This window comes from Pithys albifrons, chromosome 20 (genome assembly GCF_047495875.1).
Source record: "Pithys albifrons albifrons isolate INPA30051 chromosome 20, PitAlb_v1, whole genome shotgun sequence".
NCBI classification, from domain to species: domain Eukaryota; kingdom Metazoa; phylum Chordata; class Aves; order Passeriformes; family Thamnophilidae; genus Pithys; species Pithys albifrons.
Window position 1 is genome coordinate 2083380 of NC_092477.1, and position 26003 is coordinate 2109382.

The 26003-nt window shown below is 56.6% G+C and overlaps 1 protein-coding gene across 1 annotated transcript; it reads right to left on the reverse strand.

The window, feature by feature from the left end:
- Positions 1 to 15199: 15199 nt before the first annotated feature.
- On the reverse strand, positions 15200 to 18634 carry NRARP (NOTCH regulated ankyrin repeat protein). The gene has a single exon (XM_071574583.1). The coding sequence runs from the start codon at positions 18419 to 18421 to the stop codon at positions 18068 to 18070; it is 354 nt and encodes a 117-aa protein (XP_071430684.1). The 5' UTR covers positions 18422 to 18634; the 3' UTR covers positions 15200 to 18067.
- Between the last annotated feature and the right edge of the window lie 7369 nt (positions 18635 to 26003).

Here is a 26003-nt window from a genome sequence, read left to right on the forward strand (position 1 = left end):
ACTGTGCCCGGCTCCCATCCCCGCTGTGCCCCACTCCCAACCCTGCTGTGCCCCGCTCCCATCCTCACTGTGCCCCGCTCCCAACCCCGCTGTGCCCCGCTCCCATCCCCGCTGTGCCCCGCTCCCATCCCCGCTGTGCCCCGCTCCCAATCCCGCTGTGCCCCGCTCCCATCCCCGCTGTGCCCCGCTCCCATCCTCACTGTGCCCCGCTCCCTTCCCCGCTGTGCCCCGCTCCCTTCCCCGCTGTGCCCCGCTCCCTTCCTCGCTGTGCCCCGCTCCCATCCCTGCTGGGCCCCGCTCCCATCCCTGCTGTGCCCCGCTCCCTTCCCCGCTGTGCCCCGCTCCCATCCTCACTGTGCCCCGCTCCCTTCCCCGCTGTGCCCCGCTCCCTTCCCCGCTGTGCCCCGCTCCCTTCCCCGCTGTGCCCCGCTCCCTTCCCCGCTGTGCCCCGCTCCCATCCCCGCTGTGCCCCGCTCCCTTCCCCGCTGTGCCCGGCTCCCATTCTCGCTGTGCCCCGCTCCCATCCTCACTGTGCCCCACTCCCAGCCCCGCTGTGCCCTGCTCCCATCCTCACTGTGCTCGGCTCCCATCCCTGCTGTTCCCCAGGCGGGCGGATGGTCCCACTGTGCCCCCTCAGCGGCCCTTCCTGCAGTCTGGGGAGCGATGGGCACCGGGGAAGGCTGTAGCTCAAGGGGGCTTATAAAAGAGAGGGAGAGTGACTCTTTACATGGGTAGATAGTAGTAGGACAAGTGGAAACTATTTTAAACTGAAAGAGGAGAGATTTAGAATTGGTATTAGGAAAAAATTATTCCCTGTGAGGGTGGGCAGGCCCTGGCACAGGTTGGCCAGAGTAGCTGGGAGTGCCCCATCCCTGGAAGTGTTCAAGGCCAGGATGGACAAGGCTTGGAGCAACCTGGAATAGTGGAAGGTGTCCCTGCCCATGGCAGAGGGGTGGAACAAGATGGCCTTTAAGATCCCTTCCAACCCAAATGGTTCTGTGATTCTATGGCAGGGACATGCAGTATGATCCAGCAGTGATGAGCAGTGGGAACTGGCCCTGGAATCACTGTTGGTGCCTGCAATGTGGCCAGAGCCATGTGCTGTCCCAAGGCAGCTGACAGGGAACAGGCAGCAGCCAGTGAAACAGGACCAGCTGTCCACATGTTGCCTGCACAGGAAACTGGCCTTCCTGTGGCTCTTGTACACAGAAATGCCCTGTGGGGGTAAATGTGCCCAAAAAGCAACAGAGCCAGGTGTGAACAACACAGGACACACTCCTACATATCCTCTTTGAGGACCAGTCAGCCTTACTGGGAGCACACATGCCCGGTGCTGGGAGGAGGATGTGTGACCCTGGCATGCGCTGTCCTTCTGTGGCTGCTGCTCAGTTCCTCTCTCCTATTGCTGGTGCTGGTGCTGCTCCCTTCCCAAGGGCCATAGCTGGGGAAGCTGCAGGCCTGGGCACATCCAGCCTGGTTCTCTCCTCTTCCATACATACAAACACAGTGTGTGCTGTGACCACAGGCCCATGGGCGCTGTCCTTGCTGGGACAGCCTGGGAGCTGCTGCACTGTCTGCAAACCTCAGCCCGTGCCCATTGCCTGTGCTGATAAGGGCCAGGGAAGTGGTGCACCCCCCCAGCTCCTTGTTCACTTCCTAATTCCTGTTCATCATCCTCAACCCCAACACTGCAGGTGCTTCGTGCCAGCATCAATGAACTGCTACCTTCATAGGGACTGGGATGGAGAAATCCCAGTCTGCCAGAGCACAGGGCTGTGATGGAGCCTTTACAAGGACATGGTTTCAGGGAGGGGGCTCCTGGGACCCCGGGGCCCAGGACCCTGGGCTCTGCACTGCCATGCCTGACAGCCTCAGGGAGAAGCAGACACAACAGGCAGCCCTGGGTGCTCAAGGTGGGATGCTCTTGTGGTTTGCTCTGGCAGGGAGACGGGGCAGCAGGGTCCTGCAGGGAGCTGGTGGGGTGTGAGCAGCTGCAAGGCAATTTAGAAAGTTCAGAAAATGCTTTTGTATCAGATCAGTTTGGACATAAACCAAACGTAGGGAAAAAAACAGCAAAAAATTCCTGCAGACTAAATTTCCCCTAATGCCACCAGCACTGAGAGGCCCCAGCCCCAGCAGCCTCATGGGGACACAGTGGATCTGGAATGGGGGCAGGAGGTGCAGCAGAACCTGATGGGATACCAGGTGTCCCAAGGCCCTGTGCCCAGACCTGGGGCTGGGGGCATATCAGGCAGACTCTTGCAGGGGTGAGGACCACCAGGACTAGATGTCCAACAGTGGGAAAAGGATATGCTATTAATTCACACAGGCCTGACCCTCCTCCTTTCCCACTCCCCACCAGCTGGATTATGGGTCAGAGGAGTCATTCCTGCACAGTCATTTCAGTCTCCTGCTATGAACCTGTTGTCCATGAGCAGTCCCTACCTGAACCTGTCAGTGTTTCCTGTCTCCTTTTCCTCCACAGCAGCATACTCCAGACTTTCAAACCTGCTATGTAAAGAATTATTATATCTTTAAACCTATCACCTGCTAACTCCAAGGATTGCTGGAATGCTGCAGTTTCATGCTCATTTTTGTCACTACCTTCATGATTCTGCAAGTGTTTTCATAGTCTCCCTAAGCCTTCCCCTCTACAAACAGGGGAGTCTCAGTCTCTCTAGTCCCCTCTCACCTTGGCTATTGCAGAGCAGGTCCAGATAAAGTCAACTCTTCTGTCTCCTTCTCGAGATCCCACCACACAATGTCCAAGCTGAGGGGTGACAAAGGTTTCCTGGTTCCTATGTTCTGTCTTCCCAACACCCTTCTTGATCACACAACTGTTTTGGTGACTTTTTTGGCTGCTGCTGCTTCCCATCAACAATGCTCTGAAGTCACTGGTCAGTGAGGGCTCCCAGCTCTCCTGAGTTATTACCTTTCCCAAGCTCCAGGCTGATGCTCCTCTAATTTCTTCTCACTTCCAGCATCACCTTCGTTCCTCCCCACCTAATCTCACCTACCCTCTCTTTGCCCTTTTTGCTCTGGAACATCCTGCCATCAGCACAGCCTTTGGCCATTCAGAAGAGCTCAGTGTCACCCCTGAACCTGAAGATTTCCTGTTCACTCGCTTCCCCTGGGCATGGATGAAAACATCAGATATAAAACCGGTCCCAATGGCTGGTCCCTGGGGCCTCTACTACTGACTGTCTTCCACCCTGAAGACCCTTTCATGTTGCTTCTGATCCTTAACCACTGTTCAGTTCATGGAGGAACCTTTCTTCTGCTCCCACTGCAAGCTTTTTCCTTTAATAACCTTTGGTGTGCAGTCTCATCAGAAACTTTCTGACAGCCCAGACAGATGACGTCCTCTGGATCCTCTGTTTTGAGATGGGGTCCCTCCTTGCTGGAGCCTTGCCAGCTTCTCCTCACCTCTGTGTTCAACCACATTCTAAGCAGTCCCATACAGGCTGTGCAATGGGAATCTTCATTTTTTAGCTCCCAGCACCGTATTTTCACAGCTGAGAACTTCCCTGTCTGCCAGCCCCTGTCCAGTTGTGAGGAGTGGTCCCACACACAGCCAGCACTTCTGCCGTTTCACACAGTTCTCACACATGAGCAAACACCATCTGTCCTGATCTGGAGACACAAAATCACAGTATGGTTCAGGCTGGAAGGGACAACTGGAGAACATCCAGTCGAACCTTCCTGCTCAAGCAGGGTTCCCTGGAGCAGTCATTCAGGATTGCATCCAGATGGGCAGCTGAACCCATCCATCTGGGGCTTCCTCTAAGTTTACTTCAATTTTTACAGCTCCTCTGAGCAACCTGCTGCAGCACATGTGCCAGGCCAGGAAGCAACCCCACCACTGTTGGTCAATAGGCTCTGCAATGACAATCCTCATTTTTGAGCTCCTTCATGGGACCTCATCATCCTGAAGATCTTGTTACCCTCTGGGAATCCCTTAATTCCTGGTTGACTTTCTTTCTTTGATAGTTTAAGGGCATCACAGAATCACAGAACATCTTGAAATGGATGGGACCCACAAGAACCACCAAGTCCAGCTCCTGGCCCTGCATAGGACACCTCCAAGAATATTCTTCAACCAGTATAGCACCTTTTCCAGGGTGTTTAGCATATCTGTTTTCACTCTCCCATTTCCAGCAGAACTGCCATGTTTTGTGGACTTTCCCATTCACTCCTACACAAGCTTTCTGTTTCCAAAACATTGGTGTTTTACATAGTTACTTGTTAAGGCTCCCAATGAACCAAGAAAGGGTTGTGGAACCACCCAAGTTCCTTTTTGTATTGGGGCATATCTTTTACTCAGGTTCTCATACCCTACTTAACACCCTTCAGGTTATGTTTAAGATCTTGAGATTTGTGGTATTTTTGATAATATGCCCATTTCAACATAGCTCCCTTTCTGGAACTTATTATGATATATACTTGGCCCTGCCATCCCACTGCACTGTTAAACCAGGCAGTGTTGTGATTTTTGTTATGGGGTAATTCCCCTGGACCTCTTAACCCTGGTCCCAGGCACTCCAGATCTGGCCCAGAACAGCATCTTTGTGGCTTGTAGTTTGTGGGTTGTAGATTTCATCACTCCCAGAGGTTTCATTCGCTGCCCCCTCAGCCCATCTCTACATCTCGTGTTGACAAAGCTGGTCTGTACATGGTGGGGAGGGATCTCACAGATCCACTTGCTGAGCTCCCATGTTCTCTGCTCTCAGTATTTCCAGATAATTTACTCTTCTCACAGTGAGCAGTCTGAATTTTTATTATGAGAGCCTGGGATTTTCACCGGCAAAAATTTCTTCACTCGCTTTTTCCTACATTGATTCATTCTATACAATCCCCCTCCTAACCATCCCCCTTCTCTGTCCCTCCCACCAAGCTAGTACCCTGGTCAACACTGCACTTCAGTGGTTACCATCCCTTGTCTCTTTGTCCTGGGACCCAATGCCATCACTTGCTGCCAAGCTTTCCATTGACCCTTGTGCTTTCATGCTTCTGGTATGGAAGCATTTCCAATTCTGTCTTTGCTTCTGAGCCACCTCTGGCATCATCAGGGCTCAACACTCTTCTCCTCTGCTTCAAGTCCTTCTTCAAACCCTCTGAACATCCAGGGCCCAGATTGTGCCCCAGACAGCTCAATGTGCTGATGCTCCCAGCTGAGCCTGCCCAGGGAATGGCTCTATTGGCATTTGATCAGGGCCAAGTTAGTTGTTTTGAAATAGTTTCAGTTATGGCTTTAAAATGACAGGTGCCAGGAGGGAGCTGAGGCTTCAGGTGGGTAAGCTGGCTTTGGGGGTGGTGTATCCCGCCACCCCTCTGACCAGGAACAGCATGGGGTGCTTGTGCTCTGCAGTGTGTCTCCTTTCTGTGCTCACAAACCTGCCACCTCCTCCTTCTCCTCTTCCTTCTTCTCTTCCTCTCCTCTGCCCACTGGGTGCTCCTTAGCTTAGGGCTTCTGCTCCTACCCTGAGGCTTTTGAGTGTCCTCATGGTGGTGGTGGCAGAGGGAAGTCTTTGGGCTTGTGTTGGATGGTGAATACCCTGTGGCACTGGTGGAACTGGTCAGAAGACCTGCTGAGGTCTTGATTCATGCTCAGGAGATATCTCCCCTGCTACAGATACTGTCTGGTGTCCCAGGTGTTCCCTGTGTCTCCTTGCTCTGGGCTTGCCAGCCCCATGCCAACCAAGAGGGTAGACTGGGATGGTGGAACAGGGTAGGTGAAGTGAAGTGACAGGCTGAGAGAGTTCAAGTTGATCAGCCTGAAGAAGAGAAAGTTCTGAGGAGACCTTAGAGCCCCTTCCAAGTGCCTGAAGAGGCTCCAATAGAGCTGGAGAGGAACTTTGGACAAGGGCCAGGAGGGACAGGACAAGGGGGAATGGTTTCCCACTGTCAGAGGGCAGGGTTAGATGGGATATTGGAAAGTAATTGTTCTCTGTGAGGGTGGTGAGGCCCTGGTACAGGTTGCCCAGAGAAGCTGTGGCTGCTCCATCCCTGAAAGTGCCCAAGGCCAGGTTGGACGAGGCTTGGACCAACCTGGGACAGCAGAAGATGTCCCTGCTCATGGCAAGGCAATGGAATGAAATGAGCTTGAAGGTCCTTTCCAATCCAAACCAGTCTGTAACTCTATGACTTGCAAGGGGACATGGTTATCAGGAAAACCTCAGAAGATGCTTCCTTGTGTCCCATGGATCACAGAGTACTTGAGAGCACATCTTTGATGTTCTTCATAAAGAAAAGTTGAGTGTTCAGCAAAGGGCACAGCAAAGAAAGACAGTTCTGGACTGGGGAGGGAAGTGCAACCGAAATTTGGGAGCTGCAAGAGGCACAAACCACCCCAGGCTCACAAGAGGCCCGAGAGAGGGTGCACAGAGATGTCTCTGGTGGAGGCAGGATAGCACTGGCTCCATCTGTGGCCCAGGTACTCATGTCCTCTCAGCATGTCCCTTGGCACTCACCACCCATCAGAGCTGGAGGGAAGCTGCCAGTGCAGCAGTACTGAAGGGTGGCAATGGCCCATGGTGGCCTGTGACCCAAGACTGGTGCTCAGGCACATCTGGCTACATGGAACTGCAGGAGAGATGGATGGTATAGAGGGAGCGTGGCTGGGGTACCTGGTTCCCCAGAATCCTGGGGCTGCATGTGTGTTTTCTGGATCATCATCCCCGGGGCTGGCTGTATGGGTGCAGAAGTGGAATCATCCACCTAACTGGTGTGGCATTTGGAGCAGCATCTCAAAGTGAAGGTGGCACAGCTGTATGTCCATCTGGGAGATGTGCTTGCACCCTAGGGTTGGATGTCAGTGGGACACCCATGTCACCATGTGCTCTGAGCTGCCTGGTTGCTGTGACTCTGGCCAGAAGCATCACCCAGGCATCTCCATGTCCAGAGATGTGGGGTCACCTGCCCATCTGCCCACACGTGTCTGTCTGCACGGTTCTTCCTGTGCCTGGCTGCCGGCTCTGGGGCCGCCCCAAACCCGCGGGAACCCTTCCTGTGCGTGCCGTGGGCTGGCACTCCCGTGTCCCGGTCCCGGTGCTCGCCCCGCCGTGCCCAGCCGTACAGATGGCTCCGCAGCCGCGCCGGGTCGCAGCCTCCACCCTCACGTGCGGCTGCTTTTTGTGTCCCTCCTCGCTGCGGGTCGGGCTCTCCCCCGTCCCTCCGACGCCCACGCCCCCCGGCGCAGCCCCCACCGGAGCCAGCCACACACACAAGTGAACTTTTCTGCGTTTTCCAGCAATTAAAAAGAATAAAGCAACAGTTGTCTCCAGGCAGGGCATGGATCCTGGTGACCCTGATTTTCTGTGTGGCTGGGCAGGGTGAATGGGGCTATTGAGACCCCGATGACTGGCATCTCCACTCCAGGATTGTCTCCCCTTCCAAGTCCCCCTCCCCGCACTCTCCTCCTCCCTACCCTCCTCCTCGCTTTTAATTTCCTTCCTGCAGAGAGCTGCTCACCCCCTTCCCATTGGCCAAAGGCCTGAAAGGGAATGGAGGAGACAAGGGAAGGATTAAAGACGCTCTTCTTAGGAGCAGGCAGCCTGAATACAAGATGCACCGGCTGGGAAAGAATGGGGGCTTAGTGGGGCACCAGATCAGACCCGCCTCCGCCTTATTCAGCCCGACCTGCATTCCTGCATTGCTAAGCAGGGACCTTTCTCCCCAGCCAACCCCTCGAAGGGATGCCCTGGACCACCATCCCACCTGCTGCTGCAGGTAGACCTGCCCAGGATGGTCCCACCACACTGCAGCCCCTTGGGGTGCAGCCACGATGGAGGACAGTGGTGCCAGGGTGCATACAGGTCCCTTGGGTCAGCCCATCCAGGCCGGGACACAATGTCCCCAGCCAGCCCCACGAGGATAAGGAAGCAGCTGGGACATCCCTTGGACCAGTCTGGGAGCAATGTGGGGCTATTTGTGTCTTTGGGGTGTTCACAGCCCTCACCCCAGCAGAGCTGTGGGCCTTATCCTGCAGGGCTGGAGGCATCAGAGCTCAGAGGAAGGCGAGAGCCTGCAGCGGAGTTGGGTCTGTTAGCCCCAGAGAAGGGCTGGAGCACTTACAGCCTTTTGGGAGAGATGGTGGTGCCCCATTGCTCATTAACCACGTTGTCTCATGGAAGACCTCCCAAAAATCCATGATGTTCTCTACCCTTCTCAGCACCTTCTTGGGCCATGCAGTTTGGGGTGCAAAAGGATCATCACACACTGGTCTTTGGGCTGTTCTGAGGGCAGGTCTGGGGCAGGTGGATTCACTGCTAGAGCTGCTCTTTGGGAAGAGCTGGAGCTGAGTGAGATATTGGATGGGCTTGGGGTCACACTGGGAATAAGAAGCCCCTAAGGGCCATGTTGGGCCAACCAAGGACACTTCCTTGCCAGGGTAAGACCACTCCACAGAAACTGGAGCAGCACAGCTCCACCTTGTTATTGACATGCTGGGTCAATCTACAGTGTTTGCACATATGAGTTCTTCAAGATATGGACCTTCTCCATGCATTGGGAATCTGAGGATGAGACTGGTTTCCTTCACAGAAAAAGTGAAGGTTGTTCTCAGAAACCTCTTTGGGTTTCTGCTGACATTTACCTCAGAGAGCTGATTTCTCAGGGAACACATCCCTGGTGTGGCTGGAAGAGGTCCCAGAATGAACAAGACTCTCACCAGCCTGAGGAGCTGGTGGCCTGCACTGGGGCATGAGGATGGGGTAAATCAACCCCTGTAGCATCAGCTGTGAAGGCACCCCAGGGACCCACAGTGTGAGGAACAACTCAGTGAGCTGGGGATCTGTGTCCCATGCAGGGACACACTCAGGGCACTGTGCATGCAGCTTTGGGGTCCTGCGCTGCAGGGCCAGGGGCTGAGCTCCTGTATCCCATGTCCCATGTAGTGGTTAAACCCATTTTAGGTTTCCTGAGGGTTGTCTCACCTCTCTCCATTTTCTGATCTAGATCTCTTACTGGCCTGGTCCCTCATGCACCCCAAAGCTGTGCAGAACCTGAAGTGCTCAGAATGGAGCCCTGGTGACACATGAATATGAATGCAGGAGCCCTAGGTGGGATATGGCTGAACACATGAAGGTGGCCTGTCAGGGCAGCCTGGATCACCTTCCAGACTCTTCATTGTATGACTTCAGAGCAGGATTCAGGCACCAAAAGACAGCACCATGTTCCAGCTGAGATGTGTCAGGGTGTCCAGGACACCTGGGATGGCCTCCAGAACCTGGGGCAGAGGCCAGACAAGACAGGCCAGGACAACTCAAGCAGCAAAAGGAGCTTAGGTGTAAGTGCTGCCATCCCTCTCCTGCTTCCACAGCGGAACCCAGATGCCATCTCAGATGGACACACCAGAAGCAGAGCTGAATCTCACCCCACTGACCAAGCTGTGCAGGCAGGAAGAAGAAAATGCCTCCCTGTTCTTTCTCCAGAGAAGAGTCACGTCCTCTCAGGCATCCCACCACCAGCCTCAGAAGTCAACATGGAACCAACTACATGTCAACCTCCATCCCTGTCTCCTGCTCAGGGAACGAGATCTAAGGTCTTTACACTGAAAAGCTACTCTGATGTTAGGGCAAAATGTGTAGGAAAGTGTCAATTTTGGCATAAGAGACCTCTGTATCAGACTAAGGCAACTCACCATGCTGGACAGGCACCAACTGTAGTGAGGCAGCAGTGGCTGGTCCTCGCTCAGGGGCTGGTGGCCACGTTGCAGTGACCCTCAGCTGTGCCTGGCCCTGCACTCACCCTTCACTGAGACCAAGAGACATGCCTTTGGGGTTTGCTTGGGAGGGATCTTCAAGTGTGGGTGTCCCCATTGCCCTGTCATTGCCATAGCACTCCCCAGCACTGTCAACAGGCAAGAGACAGAGCAGTCCCCACCTTGCTGAAACCTCAGATTCTCAGGCAGCCCCCAGCAGCTGCCCATGCTGCCTGTGGGAACCAGGGGCTCTATCCCAAAAGAGAAGTCCAAGGGTCTCATGTGGGGAAAAAAACCCTGGAACTCAGGGGTGAGGCAACTACTCTCCCTGTGCGATGCCAGGCACTTTTGTCCTCCCTCTGCTGAGCCGAGGCCGGAGCCGTTCGATTCCTGGCCCAGAGGGGATGGAGAGCCCTTCCCTCCGCCCAGCCTCGATGGAGAGGGACCACGGGGCTTTCTCTTTAATGCAATGCTATGAATACTCAGGGTCTTTTTGCTCACTGTTTAATGGATTTGAATGTGAAAAGGTGGAATTGGGAAGAGGGGAAGAGAGGGGGGAGGCCAGGCCTCTTTGTTCAGTGATGCTGCTCCAGCTTTGGATTTATTTAGCATTTGGAGGGCTCTGGGGTCTTTCTCTCCTCCCCAGCCCTGCAAAGGCTTGCTCCCTTTTCTGCCTCATGCTTATTAGCATAGCAGCTGCTCGGGAGAGGGGCTAGGCAGGAGAAAAGGATCGAGGCGTCAGGGAAATGAATATGAGGGGGAAAAATAGCTTAAAAGGATAGAGGCTTGAATGAGGGGGAGCAGTGAGTGGAAAATGGGACAGGGGCGGCTCAGAGTTGTCACTGTAGCTGTGAATGTGAGCAGGGTGAAATGTGGGGACAGGCTCCCTGTCCAGGCACTGTGCTGGGGGTCAAGGGCCTGATTCTGACAGCGTGGAATGAGGCCAGGGCTGCTCTGTGCTCTTCAGGTCATGGGCACAGGCTGGATGACAGGTGCTGAGCCAGCACCCCCCTGCACCCGCAGCCTCAGGCTACACTGCACCTCTCTTCCTGCAGGGACTCAGGGTGTCCCAGGCCCCTGAGCCTGGGATTGGGGTCTCCCAAATGGGACCTCCAAACTGAAGCATCTGGGAAGAGATCCCAGGAAGTCCCACAGCACCTGTCAGTTCCCCGAAGGTGCTGGACTGCTGGAAGACCTGACTCCTCTCAATGGGGCAGGCTGGGCATGGAATGGGGCACCAAGGGAAGGGGAGCCTCTAGCTCCTCCACTCCTGTGAAAGCCCTTCAGTCTCTGGGTAACCAAGTGTTTTAGATGTAACTAAAGGAAATCAGGAGTCCAGAGAGCTGCCATCCAGCTCCTGCTCCAGCTGGCAGAGTGATGATCACACTGAGACATCACATTGAGAGTTCCCTGAGCACACAGAGGTGTGTTTGCAAAGGTCTGGTCCAGGGAAGGAAACCTGAGAGATGGCTCGGCATGTTCAGAGTTTGTCTATGGAACTGCATTGTGTTTGAGAACATTGCTGGGGACTGGACATGGGTAAGAAGGGATTTTTCAGCTAGAGAAAACAAGGACTGAGATTCCAGTTCAGTCTTGGGGTGAGAGGAGGCTGCAGAGTTGTCCACTTCCAGGTAGAGACTCTCCTTGGCTGCAGAATTCATTTGGAGCCAGGATCTGCTTGTTTTGCATTCATGTTTCAGAGCACAAACCATTAGCCCCAAGGGTTGAGGGCCCCATGTGAAGGCTCAGCCTCCACTGCCTCATAAATGCATCTCCCTTCTGGGGAGCCTCTTCCTAAAAAGTGGCAGGAGGACACGACCAGCTCTGCTGGGCTGAGATCTGCCATGGTGTGACAGTACTGCTGGATGTGCTGCTCTCCTTGGCCTGCCCTCAGGGACCACTCCCAACCACAGAACACTATTGGATTCAGGCTGAATGAGGAATTTCCAATTCAAACAGTTGTCCCAACCATCACTCAGCCCATCATCCCTCCAGGTCTCCAGTTTTGTCTCTCTCCATTCTTCTACCCATCCCTTACCCATCCATCCTCTCATGCTTCTATTCCCCATCCCTCCTAGACAGGTCTTATTTCCCCATTCCTCCACTCTTCCATGTCCCCAGTGATGCCTCCCCAGCCCTTTCCAGCCATCCCTCCAGCCAAGCAGCCTTCCATTCCTCCAGAGCCAAGCCCCATCCATTGTTCTCCCCAAAACAAGCCAAACCAGGATGTTGCTATGCTTGTCCATTTCTTTGGGGTCGGGAAGAGAAACCTGTCAAAATGAAGGAGCCAAAAATTCCACTGCACCTGCAAGTCTTTGCCCCACCTGGGGTGAATCAGAGGTCAGGTCTCCATAGGCACCCCCAGAGATGGGTGCTTCTGGTGGCAGTGGAGCATGGCAGCTGAAGAATTTCTGTGAAGGGGAGAGACATTTCTCCACCCACAGTGGGGACACTTGCTGCACCAAGATATGGGAGGTGGCTGCAGTCCTTGTGCTGACACATTCCGGGCCTTGGAACACCCCTGGGAGGACAAAGCCCCATGGCAGTCTGCAGAGTCACAATGGTTTTAGGGCATGGGGGCTGGCACTGAAAACCCCATGCTCACCTCATGGCAGGGTGTGAAACTCATGTACACCCCAAGAACAGCCCAAAATTACTCCAAGCCACAGGAACAGGGTGGCCATTTCCAGTCCCAGTCCCAGTCCCAGTCCCAGTACCAACCTGGGATAGATCTGGGGGTCAGAACCTCTACACCAAGTCCCAGCACCAAATGCTGCAGCAGCTGTGGGTCAGCAGCTAAACAGGTCAAAACTATGGGTCATCTTGTCCTGCATGATGCACTGAGGACCCCCAGTGCCACTGACCACCCTCTGTCACCCACTCACCTAAAGGGTGAGCCCTGTTAGCCCTAGAGAAGGGGCAAAAAGTCTTGAAGTCTGGAAATGAGGCCACCCTGGCTGGGCAGTCTGAGCCACTGGCTCCTCCCTGGCACCCAACAGAAGCTGATGATTTTTTTGTTGTTGTTGAAAAGGTAACTCCTCTTCGGATCAGCCGGGCTGTGACATTATCATAGTCATACAAATGTCCAACAAAGCATGTATTTAAAATGTCCTGAATTTTGATTACAGTCTATCCCCTCTTGCTAGCCTGCTCACTGTCTTTCTCATTCATTACTTACTGTGTTAAACTCCCTGAAAATCAAATAAAATCCCACCTCCTTCTCCACATCCATATGTGAGGGCTGCTCCCGCGCCGATGGCTGTGCTTGACGGATGAAGGGCAATAGAAGAGAAGACAAAGCTGTCAAACCTCTCCCGGCTGTGTTGACTTCCCATCGCCCCCCGGATGGAGGGGAGCCCAATCCATCTGGTTTGGAGTCAGCAGCACAAACAAAAGCAAAAGACAATGGCAGGAAGCACTTGAAAGCTCAAATTCTTGCTTTGGTTTCTCTTGGAACAACAGTACCTACGTAATGCAGCCGGCGGACAATAATGTGCAGCCAGGGACAGGCAAAAATGCCAGAAGAATGTGCTTACGCCATCAAACCATCCAATATTTTTGTGCTATTGGAACAAAAATAGAAAAGGGAAAGAAAAAAAGAAAAAACCCCAAGTCTTTGGAGTTCCTAGATTTCTTGGACAGGGTTTCTGTAGAGGTGAACTACAAAGTTGGGTGGCCAAGGCAATGTGAGAAGCCTGGCACTGAGGCAGCTGCTCCCCAGCTGCCTCGGGGTTTGGGGCTCAGCTGTGCCCCCAGCACATCCTCGCTGCCAAGGCCATCGCATGGAGAGTCAGGGAATTCAGGGCAGGTTTGGGGGGTTGCCCAAATCCCCTGAAAAGGGGCTGCCAGAGACCCCAGCCCACCCCGTCCACCTCTGTGGGGACAGAGGAACAGTGCACAGGAATGCTGTGTTTCCTCAGCAGAACCTATCCTTGAGGTGGTGGCTGGCCCACCCCAGCTGACTGGAGCCCTGGGACAAGGTGAAGGGCAAGAAGTCACAGGGCCAAGCCAAGCCATGCTGAGCCCAGCTTTGTGACATCCCAACACAGGAGCCAGGATGAGGTTTTGCAGCATTCCAAGCCGCAAAGGGATGAATCTGGGATGAGCTGCACCTTCAGGTGTGACTCTGCAGTGTCCGGCCCAGGGGAGCACAGTGATGGTGGCACATTTGGTGGGATGCACAGGAGGGTCAATGTCACAGTGCCATGGCAGGGGAGGGGAGCAGTGTCCACCCCACACACCCTCCCCACAGATTATGAGAGTCAGCTGTTGCAGGACCCTGGGGGAAGAACTCCCAGTGCAGAGGATTTGGAGATCATCTTTTTTTCCTGCTCAAATCCATCCAGGTCACTCGGTGCCCTTTGCACACTGAGCTGCTTCCTAGGGAGCTGCATGACCCCAGGACACCTGGGGACACCAGCTGTGCCTGTCCCAGGCACTGTCCCGTGCTGGCAGTAGATGGCACAGGGGCTTTGCACATCAGAGTGGAGTTCAGCCAACCTGCAAAGGTCACACCGAGCCTTTTCTCCACATTTCTTCCCCTCTGCATTTGCAGGATAGCACTCATGGCATTGCTGGGAAACTACACTCCAGAGCCAAACATGGCACAAATTTACCCAAGATTTAGGCATTTCTAGAGTTGGCAAAATGAATGATGTAGAAAAAGCCTCATCCAACCCTCCAATGCTGCCAGAGTGGGAGGCTTGCCTCCATCCTGCCTTCAAAGCCCTGGCCTCAGGCAGGACCCCACCAGTCCAGGCACGGGGCTGCCTCTGCTCTTCCCACTTCCCAGAGCAGCCAGATTCTGCCTGGAAAGCCTCCAGAGGAGTAGGGCTCAGCCTACTCTGGGCACTGGTCTACTCTGAGCCACACAGGAGAACAGAGATGCCTCTGGGGATGGAGAGCCCAAGCTGACCCTCACCCCGTGCCCCTTCCAGAAGGCAGCTGAAGTCACCACTGACCCCATTCCCACAGCCCGAGGGCTTGCCGAGGACTGAACTGCCTCAAACCTTCAGCGGAGCCCAGGTTGGAATTAAAAAGCCCAAAAATGTTCCCAGGGAGCTGGGGGATGCTCGGCTGGTGAGGCTGTAGCCCTGGAAATGCACCCACTGCCACAGTCCCAAGATTGGCTGCTAAACTCTCCCCTCACTCTCTTGGGATGAGGAGCTTCTTTAGAAACATCTCAGATACCATGTGCCCATATAGCATCAGAGTTTGGTCTAAGTCATCACCCCTCCATCACCCTCCAAATGCTGGGATGGGGCAAACCAGGACACCCTCTGGGCCCAGGGAACTTCCTCCAGCTGGTGGGAAGGGGCCACAGGCTCGCTCCCCAAATCCACCCCTGCCATTCCCCTCTAGGGATGCAGTTGACCCCAGAATAGCTGCAAGGTTTGACACCAAGAGAGAGACCTGGGGACCCAGGCATCCCCCACCTCAGGAACCACCCGGCATCACCCATAACAACGTGGGAAAGAACAAACCAAAAGGCCTTTTTTATATAAAAAGATCAATGAAAAATTTATTTATAAATTTCGCACTCTGGGGCTACATGTCTATATCATACACTCAGGAATATGCTGTACTGTACAGACTTTATCCAGTTAGAAATGATCATATAGTGACCCACATACAGCTTCAATATAAGCCTAAGAATTCTTAACATTAATTAACATAATTAAAAAAGGTATTCGCATCTAAAGAAAAATCTACAGAAAAACTCCTTTCTGGAGCAATCTGTGCATCAGCTTCAATGTCTGCTTATTTCACTGACATTATCAATATATTCTTCTTACAAAAATAATAATAATAATTAAAAAGATGACTGCTGGAAGGCAACCAGTCATGCACGAAAGAGCCTCCCCCACCTGCCTCTTCTTTTCTTGTACTCCCCGTTTTGGCATGAAGGGTCAGCAGCACGATGAGCCAACAAGGGGGGTGGGGGGACCCTCATTTCAATTTGAATCAATCTGCATCCCTTTTACTTCTCAGGATTAAGAGAGACTGGGGGTGTGGGGGTTGCATAGAAAATTGAAACTCTAGGGACTAGGAAGGGCAGCAGCTTTTCAGTAAAATACAAAGGGATGTAAAAATACATCAACTCACAATTTCAGAGCAAAACCCCTTCCCCGACATACAGTTTCCCAAAAATCTCAGCATGTCTAAAGCTCCAGGAGGCTGGAAAGGAACAATACTTTTCTTAAACAACTCACCCAGCAATTCACACAGGAGATTCACAGTCTTAATATGTATTTTATAAAAATATAAATATGGGTTACATCATGTTGTCTTTACAACACTGGACAGAGCTCCCTTTTGACTGGGTTTATAACCAAGATTTCTTTTAAAAAATCCATCTAGAACTTGGCTTTACAATACACTTTTTAATATCATGTCATAAATGTTATGACATTTCATTGTGGCAAATCCATTTACGTAAAAAAAATATAAATGTGCAACCATCTGGTAATGACAATAAAACCTCGCTAGAACAGGTCGTGTTCCCACCCCACAACTATCGCACAGAAGCACCAGTGGAAGTGCTGGACACTCCCTTCCATGCTCACAGAAAGACGTAGGCCAAGCAACTTCTTGCAAATTACAGCATGAACAGTAGATGCTTTTGACAGGGCTTTTTCCTCTTTTTCTTCTTTACATCGGGAGCTTTTGAAATCATCTCAAATTGTTAAAGTGGAGAAGAAACAAACAAACAAAACAACTGCAGGTAAAACCATCAGAGACAAAGCAGAATATTCAGTGCAATGGGAAATAATCATGGCAGGCTCTAGGTTTTTTTACTTTTAAGACTAGGGAAACAAAAAAGAGCAACAAAAAAGCATATTTCCCAAACCATATTTTTGAAACACTCACCACCAGATTCAAACAAAACCAGGCTCACAGTCTTCACCCACAAATATATACAGACATGATAAATAGGCAAGACACAACCCAAATAAACCAGCAGGTAACTATTTTCTTTTTTCTTTTTTAATGGGCATGGTTTGGATGCAGGGAGCAAGAGAGGAGAGAGCAGGGAGATGGCAGTGATGTGGATGGCTTTAGTGCAGACGAGGAGAGGGCTGAAAAACCAGCGGGAGAAAAGAGACTTCTGAAATTTTCCGCATTTTCCCAATGGATGTTCTTGTGCCATAGCAATAAAAAAGCAGCATTTGCGATTATACGTGCAGTCAGTCACTTCAAAATGCACCTTCAGGTGGACTCTGCTTCCTCCCTTTCCTTCAGGAAGAGACACACTCGGCAATATATATCTCCTATGAAAGGCAGGTGAGTGGACATGTCAAGTGAATCGCTCTGCATTGAGAAGTGTTATCCAAGTTTCACCACAAGAAAACATTAAGTTCCCAAACTCTTTTCAGTAGTTTTCCAGCATCTCTGTAGGCAGCAGAGAGCGCTCACGCCCCTTTTCTGTGCAAAAGCAAATCCTCTGCCTCTAGAGTTTATTTCACCTTTTTTTTTTTTTCAAAAAAAAAAGGAAAAAAAAAGAAAAATGTACAGGACTTGCTAATCCCCCTTTACACCAGAAGGACTCAGTGTCTTTTCCTGGGATCTTACGTATGCTAAATGGATTCGTGGAGCAGGTGAGGACAGACCTTCTTCGGACACCCAAGGAAGAACCAAAGCAGAAAACCGAATGCAAAATCAACCAAACCCAGGAGCAATCGGGGTGAGAAAACCACGTCTGTCATATTCCAACGGAGTCGCCTCGACAAAAGAAACCAGCAGTGGGAAAACACTGGGAGAACCTTGGAGAGAAGGAAGACTTTCCCGCTCTTCCTCGCCTGGAAGCGCCGCGGGCGGCCGGGAGCGCCCAGCCCATGGACGGGGCATCGCCCAGAGCCGGGGCTGGCACCGGAGAGGGGACTCCAGCACCAGAGGGGGCGGCAGGGGGGGCTTTTGGGGAGCGTTGAAATGAAATCGTTTCTGAGCCAGAATACTTTACATGGGAGGGTGCGGAGCGAGGGGAGCGGGGAGGGGGATTAAATATTAGCGGGGAGGGACGGGGGGTGTTAAAGCATCTGCCCAGATGTCAAACTGAAACCGTGAATACTGTGAGTGCAGCCGAGGTAGATGGAGGAAAAAAACATGTTACAGTAGGAAACAACCCTTGGAAAGAAAAACAACAAACAAAAAACCCTTAAAAATGTAAAAGCAGTGGCGTGTTCTGCGTGGGGCCCCAAATCTTCGCCAAACCCTCCCCGGGCGGGGGCGGGAGCAGCTCTGGCGGCCGGGGGAGCGAGGAGGGACCCCGGGCATGGCCAGGGCACCGCGGGGCGGGGGCACCCGGCATCGCCGGTGCAGCGGAGAGGGGCGGGCGGCCCCGGCATCACCGGGGGAGCAGCCCCAGCATCACCGTGCGCCGGCGGAGTATTTTGCCTTGGTGATCAGGTAGAGGACGATGTCCTGGTGGCCCCCGAAGGCGGCGATGTGCAGAGCGCTCCAGCCGTCGCGGTTAGCCAGGCGGATATCGGCGCCGAACTTGACCAGGAGCTTGACGAGCTCGAGGTTGCCGTCGATGACGGACTGGTGCAGCGCCGTCTGCCCCTCGGGCCCGAAGGAGTTGACGTTGAACTCGCAGTTCGTCATGTTCTGCAGCAGCGACTGCAGCTCCTTGGTGTTGCCGCGCCGCACCGCCTCCTGGAACACTCGCTGGCTGGGGGGCGGCGGCGGCGCCGCGCACGGCGACACCTCGCTCTGGCTCATGCCGCCGCCTCGGCCCCGCCGCCCCGCATGGACGGCGACGGCGGCGCCCGCCCGGGCATGCGGCGGCGGCGGGCGGGCGGTGCTGCGGCTGCTGCCGGGGCTGGGGCTGCGCTGGGGCTGCGCTGGGGCCGCGCTCGCAGCGCCCTGGCCCGGCCCGGCCCGGCCCTGCCCCGCCGCTCTGGGCTCGCTGCGGCAGCTCCGCCCGCGCCGACTGCCCGGCCCGGCCCCGCGCGGGCCTTTTACCCGCCCTTTTATTTGCATAACAATGGCACGGCCGTGACGCGCGGGGGCGGGGCCGCGCCCCGCGCTCCCATTGGTTCTGCCGGAAAAAGGGGCGGGGCTCGCTGGGAGGACACGCCCCCTCAGGAGCGGGAGGGGCGCGTGCGCTGCTACGGCGGGAGTGGACGATGGGGGGCGCTGGGGGCGCGGCCCGGCCCGGGACAGCCCGGGACAGCTCGGGACAGCCCGGGACAGCCCGGGACAGCTCGTTATAGCCCGGGACAGCCCGGGACAGCCCGGCACGGCCCGGGACAGCCCGGGACAGCTCGGGACAGCCCGGGACAGCTCGTTATAGCCCGGGACAGCCCGGGACAGCCCGGCACGGCCCGGGACAGCCCGGGACAGCCCGGCACGGCCCGGGACAGCCCGGGACAGCTCGGGACAGCCCGGCACGGCACGGCACGGCCCGGGACAGCTCGTTATAGCCCGGGACAGCTCGGGACAGCCCGGCATGGGACAGCTTGGTATAGCCCGGGACAGCTCGGGACAGCCCGGGACAGCCCGGCACGGCACGGCACGGCCCGGGACAGCTCGGGACAGCTCGGGACAGCCCGGGACAGCCCGGCACGGCCCGGGACAGCCCGGGACAGCCCGGGACAGCTCGGGACGGCACGGCACGGCACGGCACGGCCCGGGACAGCTCGTTATAGCCCGGGACAGCTCGGGACAGCCCGGCATGGGACAGCTTGGTATAGCCCGGGACAGCTCGGGACAGCCCGGGACAGCCCGGCACGGCACGGCACGGCCCGGGACAGCTCGGGACAGCTCGGGACAGCCCGGCCCGGGACAGCCCGGGACAGCCCGGCACGGCACGGCCCGGGACAGCCCGGGACAGCCCGGGACAGCCCGGGACAGCTCGGGACAGCCCGGCACGGCACGACCCGGGACAGCCCGGGACAGCCCGGGACAGCCCGGGACAGCTCGGGACAGCCCGGGACAGCTCGTTATAGCCCGGGACAGCCCGGGACAGCCCGGGACAGCTCGGGACAGCCCGGGACAGCTCGTTATAGCCCGGGACAGCTCGGGACAGCCCGGCACGGCACGGCACGGCCCGGGACAGCTCGGTATAGCCCGGGACAGCTCGGGACAGCCCGGCCCGGCACGGCGCGGTATAGCTCGGGACAGCTCGGGACAGCCCGACCCGGCACGGCACGGCCCGGGACAGCTCGTTATAGCCCGGGACAGCTCGGGACAGCCCGGCACAGCTCGGGACAGCCCGGCACGGCACGGCGCGGTATAGCCCGGGACAGCCCGGCACGGCACGGCCCGGGACAGCTCAGGACAGCTCGGTATAGCCCGGCACGGCCCGGCCCGGGACAGCTCGGTATAGCCCAGCATGGCACGGCGCAGTATAGCTTGGGACAGCTCGGTATAGCCCGGGACAGCTCGGGACAGCCTGGCATGGCACGGCGCGGTATAGCCCGGGACAGCCCGGCACGGCACGGCCCAGGACAGCTCGGTATAGCTCGACCCGGCCCAGCGTGGTATAGTCCGGAACAGCCCAGCACAGCACGGCATGGGACAGCTTGGTATAGCCCAGCCTCGCCCAGCACGGGACAGCTCAGGACAGCCCGGCACGGCACGGCACGGGACAGCTCAGTATAGCCCGGCCCGGCATGGCATGGTATAGTCCGGGACAGCTCGGTATAGCTCGGCCCGGCCTGGCATGGTATAGTCCGGGACAGCCCGGCACGGCACGGCCCGGGACAGCCCAGTATAGCCCGGCATGGCACAGCGCAGTATAGCCCGGGACAGCCCGGCACGGCACGGCACGGGACAGCCCAGTATAGCCCGGCATGGCACAGCGCAGTATAGCCCGGGACAGCCCGGCACGGCACGGCACGGGACAGCCCGGGACAGCACGGCATGGCACAGCCTGGGACAGCTTGGGACAGCCCGGCACGGTACGGCCCGGGACAGCTCGGTATAGCCCGGCCCGGCCCAGCCCGGTATAGCCCGGGACAGCTCGGCACGGCACGGCCCAGTTTAGCCCGGGCCAGCTTGATATAGCCCAGCCCAGCCCGGCCTGGGACAGCTCAAGACAGCTTGGTATAGCCCAGCCTGTCATAGCCTGGCCTGACTTGACACAGCTTGGCCATGTGTAGCCTGGCTCGGCACAGCCTGGCCCGGCTCGGTGCACACTGGCCCGGCTTGGTACAGCCTGGCCCTGTACAGCCCGGCCTGGCTTGGCACAGCTTGGCCCAGCCCTGTACAGCCCAACCTAGCTCAGTACAGCCTGGCCCAGCCCGGTACAGCCCGGCTCGGTAGATCCCGGCCCGGTACAGCCCAGCTCGGTAGATCCCGGCCCGGTACAGCCCGGCTCGGTAGATCCCGGCCCGGTACAGCCCAGCTTGGTAGATCCTGGCCTGGTACAGCCCGGCTCGGTAGATCCCGGCCCGGTACAGCCCAGCTCGGTAGATCCCGGCCCGGTACAGCCTGGCTCGGTAGATCCCGGCCCGGTACAGCCTGGCTTGGTAGATCCCAGCCCAGTACAGCCCAGCTCGGTAGATCCCGGCCCGGTACAGCCCAGCTCGGTAGATCCCGGCCCGGTACAGCCCGGCTTGGTAGATCCCAGCCCGGTACAGCCCAGCTCAGTAGATCCCGGCCCGGTACAGCCTGGCTCGGTAGATCCCAGCCCAGTACAGCCCAGCTCAGTAGATCCCGGCCCGGTACAGCCTGGCTCGGTAGATCCCGGCCCGGTACAGCCTGGCTTGGTAGATCCCGGCCCGGTACAGCCCAGCTCGGTAGATCTCAGCCTGGAACAGCCTGGCTTGGCAGTGGCTGCAGCACAGGTCACTACCGGTCAGCCCGTGCAGGGCCGTGTGGGGCCGAGCTGTGCCAGGCAGGAGCAGCCGGCCCCGCCGGTCCCCGCGGCACCGGAACCAGGCTGTGCCCATCCCAGCTGGGACCCGCAGGGATGGAGGTCACCAAGGGGCTGCGGTTACCCCTGATCTGGGGGTGACTCAGGGTTGCTACTGGTTTGTGTCCCCATGAGCCAACTGGGACAGGTCACAGAACAGGACAGAGGGTTCAGCCCATGGGGTCTGGCCTCTGAGGGGTCCCAGCTGGAGTTGCACCGGGTTTCAGGGACTCATAGGTGGGATTGATTTCGTGGGAGAAAGATGCAACTGCCACCATGTTCCACCACCCTGGAGTGACTCAGTTCTGTTGCCTGGGGCTTTATCCGGGCCGGACCTGCTGCTTAGCTGATGGCCACATTCCTGGTGTGGGAGCGCTGGGAGCTGTGGACACTGTAGGCAAGCAAAAAACGGGCAATAAGGTACCAAAACCAGGGAATCAACCAGAAACGGTGCTGAGAGGCCTCTCTGGGGGCCCTCCTTGGCCCCTTCCCTCCTCCCCATGGCCGTTTGGTCCCTGGGGAGCAAATGGCAGGTCCGGGTGGGAAGCAGCATTCCCGGGCCAGCTCCCACCGCCTTTGCCGGGCATTTGGTCTGCCAGAGCGAGGCAGGAGGTGCAGAGAGAGGAAGAAGTGTATCATAAACCAAGGTGACAGCAGCTGCACCGAGGACAGCTGGTAGCAAGTTGCTGTCACCTGGCACTGCTGGTGTGTCCTTCTGAGAAGGGAAAGAGAGATATCGGCGAACTACTAAATTCAATCCCAGCCAATGAAACGTGCCACCTCAGAGCTGTCTGTCACATGGCTGGAGGACAGTGACTGTGAGCTCCGAGTGCGACTTGCCCCATGGCCTGTTGCCCTGGCTTTTCCCAGCAGCTGGAGGAGCCTGGGACCCCTCCTGCCCCTGCTGGGTCCTTCTTCTTATCCTGGCCTGGCTATGGCTTGTAAGGAGTTGATGAAGCAGCTCATTTCTCTTCCCATAAGGATCTGTATTTCTAAGGCCGTTTCTGCAGCAAGTTTTTCTCATCCCTATCCCCACTCCTATCTGGTTCCCATCTTCACACCCATCCCCATATCTATGCCCATCTCTCCATCGCCATCCCGTCTGTCTCCATCCTCATCCCATGCCCATGCACATACTCATCTTCATCCTCATCTGATCCCTGTCTATCCTACACCCTTCCCCATCTCAGTACACATCCCCAACTCATCCCAATCCCTATCCCACTTCCATCTCTCTGGTCTCACTGTTTTACTTCCTCAGTCTAGAGCTCTCCTACTCACACTTTTCTAATGTGAGCATCGCAGCCCATTGTTCTTACAGAGAAAGGGGAATTGGGACGTGACTGTAGCCAGAGGCTACAAGCCTCCTCTCTGCTCTCCTGTGCTGTGTAGCTTCTTCCAGGATATTCCTGTGGGACTGAGATGCAGGTCCCGCATAGTGCTGGCACAGGACACAGAGATGGGCTCAGGGCTTGGATCCCTGTGGTCTGTGCAGGACCCCCGTTTGCCCGAGGACAGTGAAAAGGAACCACCCCTGCCTGTCCCTCCCCTTGGGGGCCCCATCCCAGGAAGGAGGTGGTGACTTTGTCCCCATCACCCCAGCCATGGCGGCCGCGGGGATCACCAGTGGCGATCCCTGCTCTTCTCTCCCGGTGTCGGCTCCCGTGGTGAGCAGAGGGACGTGTCGTGGCTCATGGCGACTCACGGGAGCTCCGGTGGTGCCCAAGGCCCGGCACAGCCCGGCAGCGCCAACAGCTGCGCCGGTGTGCGGGGAGTGCTGCAGCCACCGCAGCCCGGGACCGTTCTCTGGCACCAACCCAGCAAAGCCATCCTGGCAGAGCTGGAAAAGGGAAGGCAGTGGGTCGTACAGCACCTCTGCCGGAGCTCAGTGCGATGGCATGAGGGTCGGGGCTCCTCTTTTCCCGGCTTGCCCTCTCCTTTCCACTCCTAAATAGGTCGTGACAGCTGATTTTGTGGATTTACCGGCCATATCCTGCGAGGTGTGGAGCCCTGTGAGCGAGCCGTGGGAGAGTGGGAATTGCTCTCACCTCCCCGGTCTGGGGCTTGGCCAGAGTTACATCCTCGCAAGCAAATCTGCATTTGCCAGTGACACTGGTGAGAAAAAGAGCTCGGGCAGGGACCCAGCCATGCAAATGTTCGGGGCTGGCAGGTGGGGGCAGGACTCGGCCTGGGAACGGGTTCAGAGAGGGAGGGAAAAGAGCGAAAAAGCGGGGGGGGAATAAAAAGGCAGTTTTGAAACAGCTGCAGTTTGTCCCCAGCTCTGTAACCGGACCGGGCTGGCGGTCGGGACAGGCTCCCCGCGGCTCCGGCGGCCGGGCAGGGGCTGCGGAGGGGCCGCGGCAGCTCTGGGGGGTCTGTCCTCGCTGCACGGGGCCCTGCAAAACCAGTAGTCCCACCCAGTGATTTATCCGCTCTCTTCTGAGACGAGGGGAAGACGTGGCGGGAGGCGGGGAAGGGACCCGGAGTGCGATGCTTTAAGAGAGTAGTCACGCCGAGAGGCGAGGAACAAATTTCCCCTCCTCAGGAGACGTGACGGCCACATCACCCCGCACTCGTGAGAGCCCGCGGGAGGGATGAGGACCGGCTGCCACCGGCACTGCCGGCGGGGCTCGGAGCTGCCCCGGCGCTGGGCGCCTTGGGCTGGGCACATCGCAGCCCTCTTCCAAAAATCCCCAGCGGGCAGTGCCCATCCTCCAGGCCAGGCGGACACGGCGGCGAGAGTCCAGCCACCCCCGGAGGCCTCCTTGAAGGGAGCCGGAGAGCAGGGGGGCCGTACGGATCCGGGGCAGGCGGCGAGGGGGCGTGCCCGCACTTAATTCATTAAAATGTGTCGGAGAGCGTGGGAAAGACGGGAGCTTTTCTTCCCAGCGCAGAGCCCCAGCTAAAGGCGTGCGAGGGAGAGCGCCCTGCCCGCTCGGCTCCCCGGAGCCGGAGGAAGCGCAAGGGTTTCCTCCGCCGCTGGCCCGCCGGCGATTTGCCTCCCGGCTTTTTGGCAATGCGGTTATCGGAGCCCCGGTGGGGAAACACGGGGCTCAGCCAATACCGCCTGCCCGGCCAGTGCTGCCTGCCCGGCCGCGGGGATGTGGGAGGCAGGGAGCCCACTCGGGGCCGGGGCTCTGTGGTTGCTGGGTGTGAACAGTCTCCCTTGTACGAGTTCATCTTTAGGGGGGAAAAAGGGGATTTCTCCCCCGGGTGAGGAAGAGACTATGGGGGGGGTGTCTCAGGGGAAAATCTCCCTCTGTGTGGTCTGAGAGCTGCCCTGCTTGCAGCGGGGCACAAGCGGGGGACACACCGTGAGCTTTCAGCAGCACCCAGACGGTGCCCAGGTGGGCTGGGACCCTGCCAGCCCGGCAAGCAGAGCTCTGAGGCCAGCGAGGAGGATTTATTTGCAAGGGAAATCTCGTGCTCTTGCAGTGAAGATGTGTGAGAGTGCCTCATGTCCTCTGCAGGAATCATGGCACCACTAGCAAAGCTCTTACGAGTGGTTTGTGAAACTCTGTGGACAAGGGGAGGCCCCAGGCATCCTCCTTCAACCACCGCCACCACAGGGGGCACTGCAGGAACGTAGGCTGGTGACTGCCCCTTCCTGTGGATGCCACCATGGAGGCTGCTCTGCATGGTCCTTCCTTCCCAGCCTGTGACAAACAGGATTAAAAACATGAGCGAGACTCAAGCACGGTCATAACCCCACACGTGGTCCTTGTCCTCCAGGGGTACGCAGGTTGGGGTGTTCCTGGGCTGAGGACATGGTGCTTGGCTGCGAATGCTGGGTTGTCTCACTGCAGTCTGGCCTTTAACCACTCCAGTGCTCCATCTTGTCAGTCCTTATTCTGCTGGAAATGCTGCAGCTTTTCTGATGTAGCCTATGGTCTCAGCATCTGGCAGTGTAAAAGTTCACCTGGAGCAAAAGGCCACCAACTTTGATGCACTTGGGGCTGAAGAACTGCCCGGTGCCACTGGCAGGGCCCTCCAGCTGCAGCAGTGTCTCAGTGCTGCCAGGCCATCCTGAGATGTCACCTTTGACTGATGTCCCTGTGTCCACTGAGCACATGTGCACCAAACTGCCACGGCTCCAGCCCATGCTCTGCTAAACCAACATCATCACATGTCCCTGGCCAGGTGCTCTGGCAGCTGCTAGTGGGACTTCTGGTAATGGAAAACTGGCACATGAGGGGGAGACAAAATATCCACTTTGCAGGTGCTAATACAGTTGTTTGGATACACAGACCCTGGATTATGTGCCCTAGGCCAACCTTCCCACATAATTACTTTGTCCTGGGCCATTGGGATGAGCTCCAGGACTGAATACAGTGTCAGTGTAGAGTTTTGATGCTGGGGAATGACCATCTCCTGAGACATGTGGTCCCCAGGGCCACTTACCACAGAGCTGCATACTGGTTTGGGTTGAAAGGGACTTTTAAA

Bases quoted from the DNA above. Each gene is read 5' to 3' on its own strand.
- NRARP (XM_071574583.1), bottom strand. From the start codon at position 18,421: ATGAGCCAGAGCGAGGTGTCGCCGTGCGCGGCGCCGCCGCCGCCCCCC.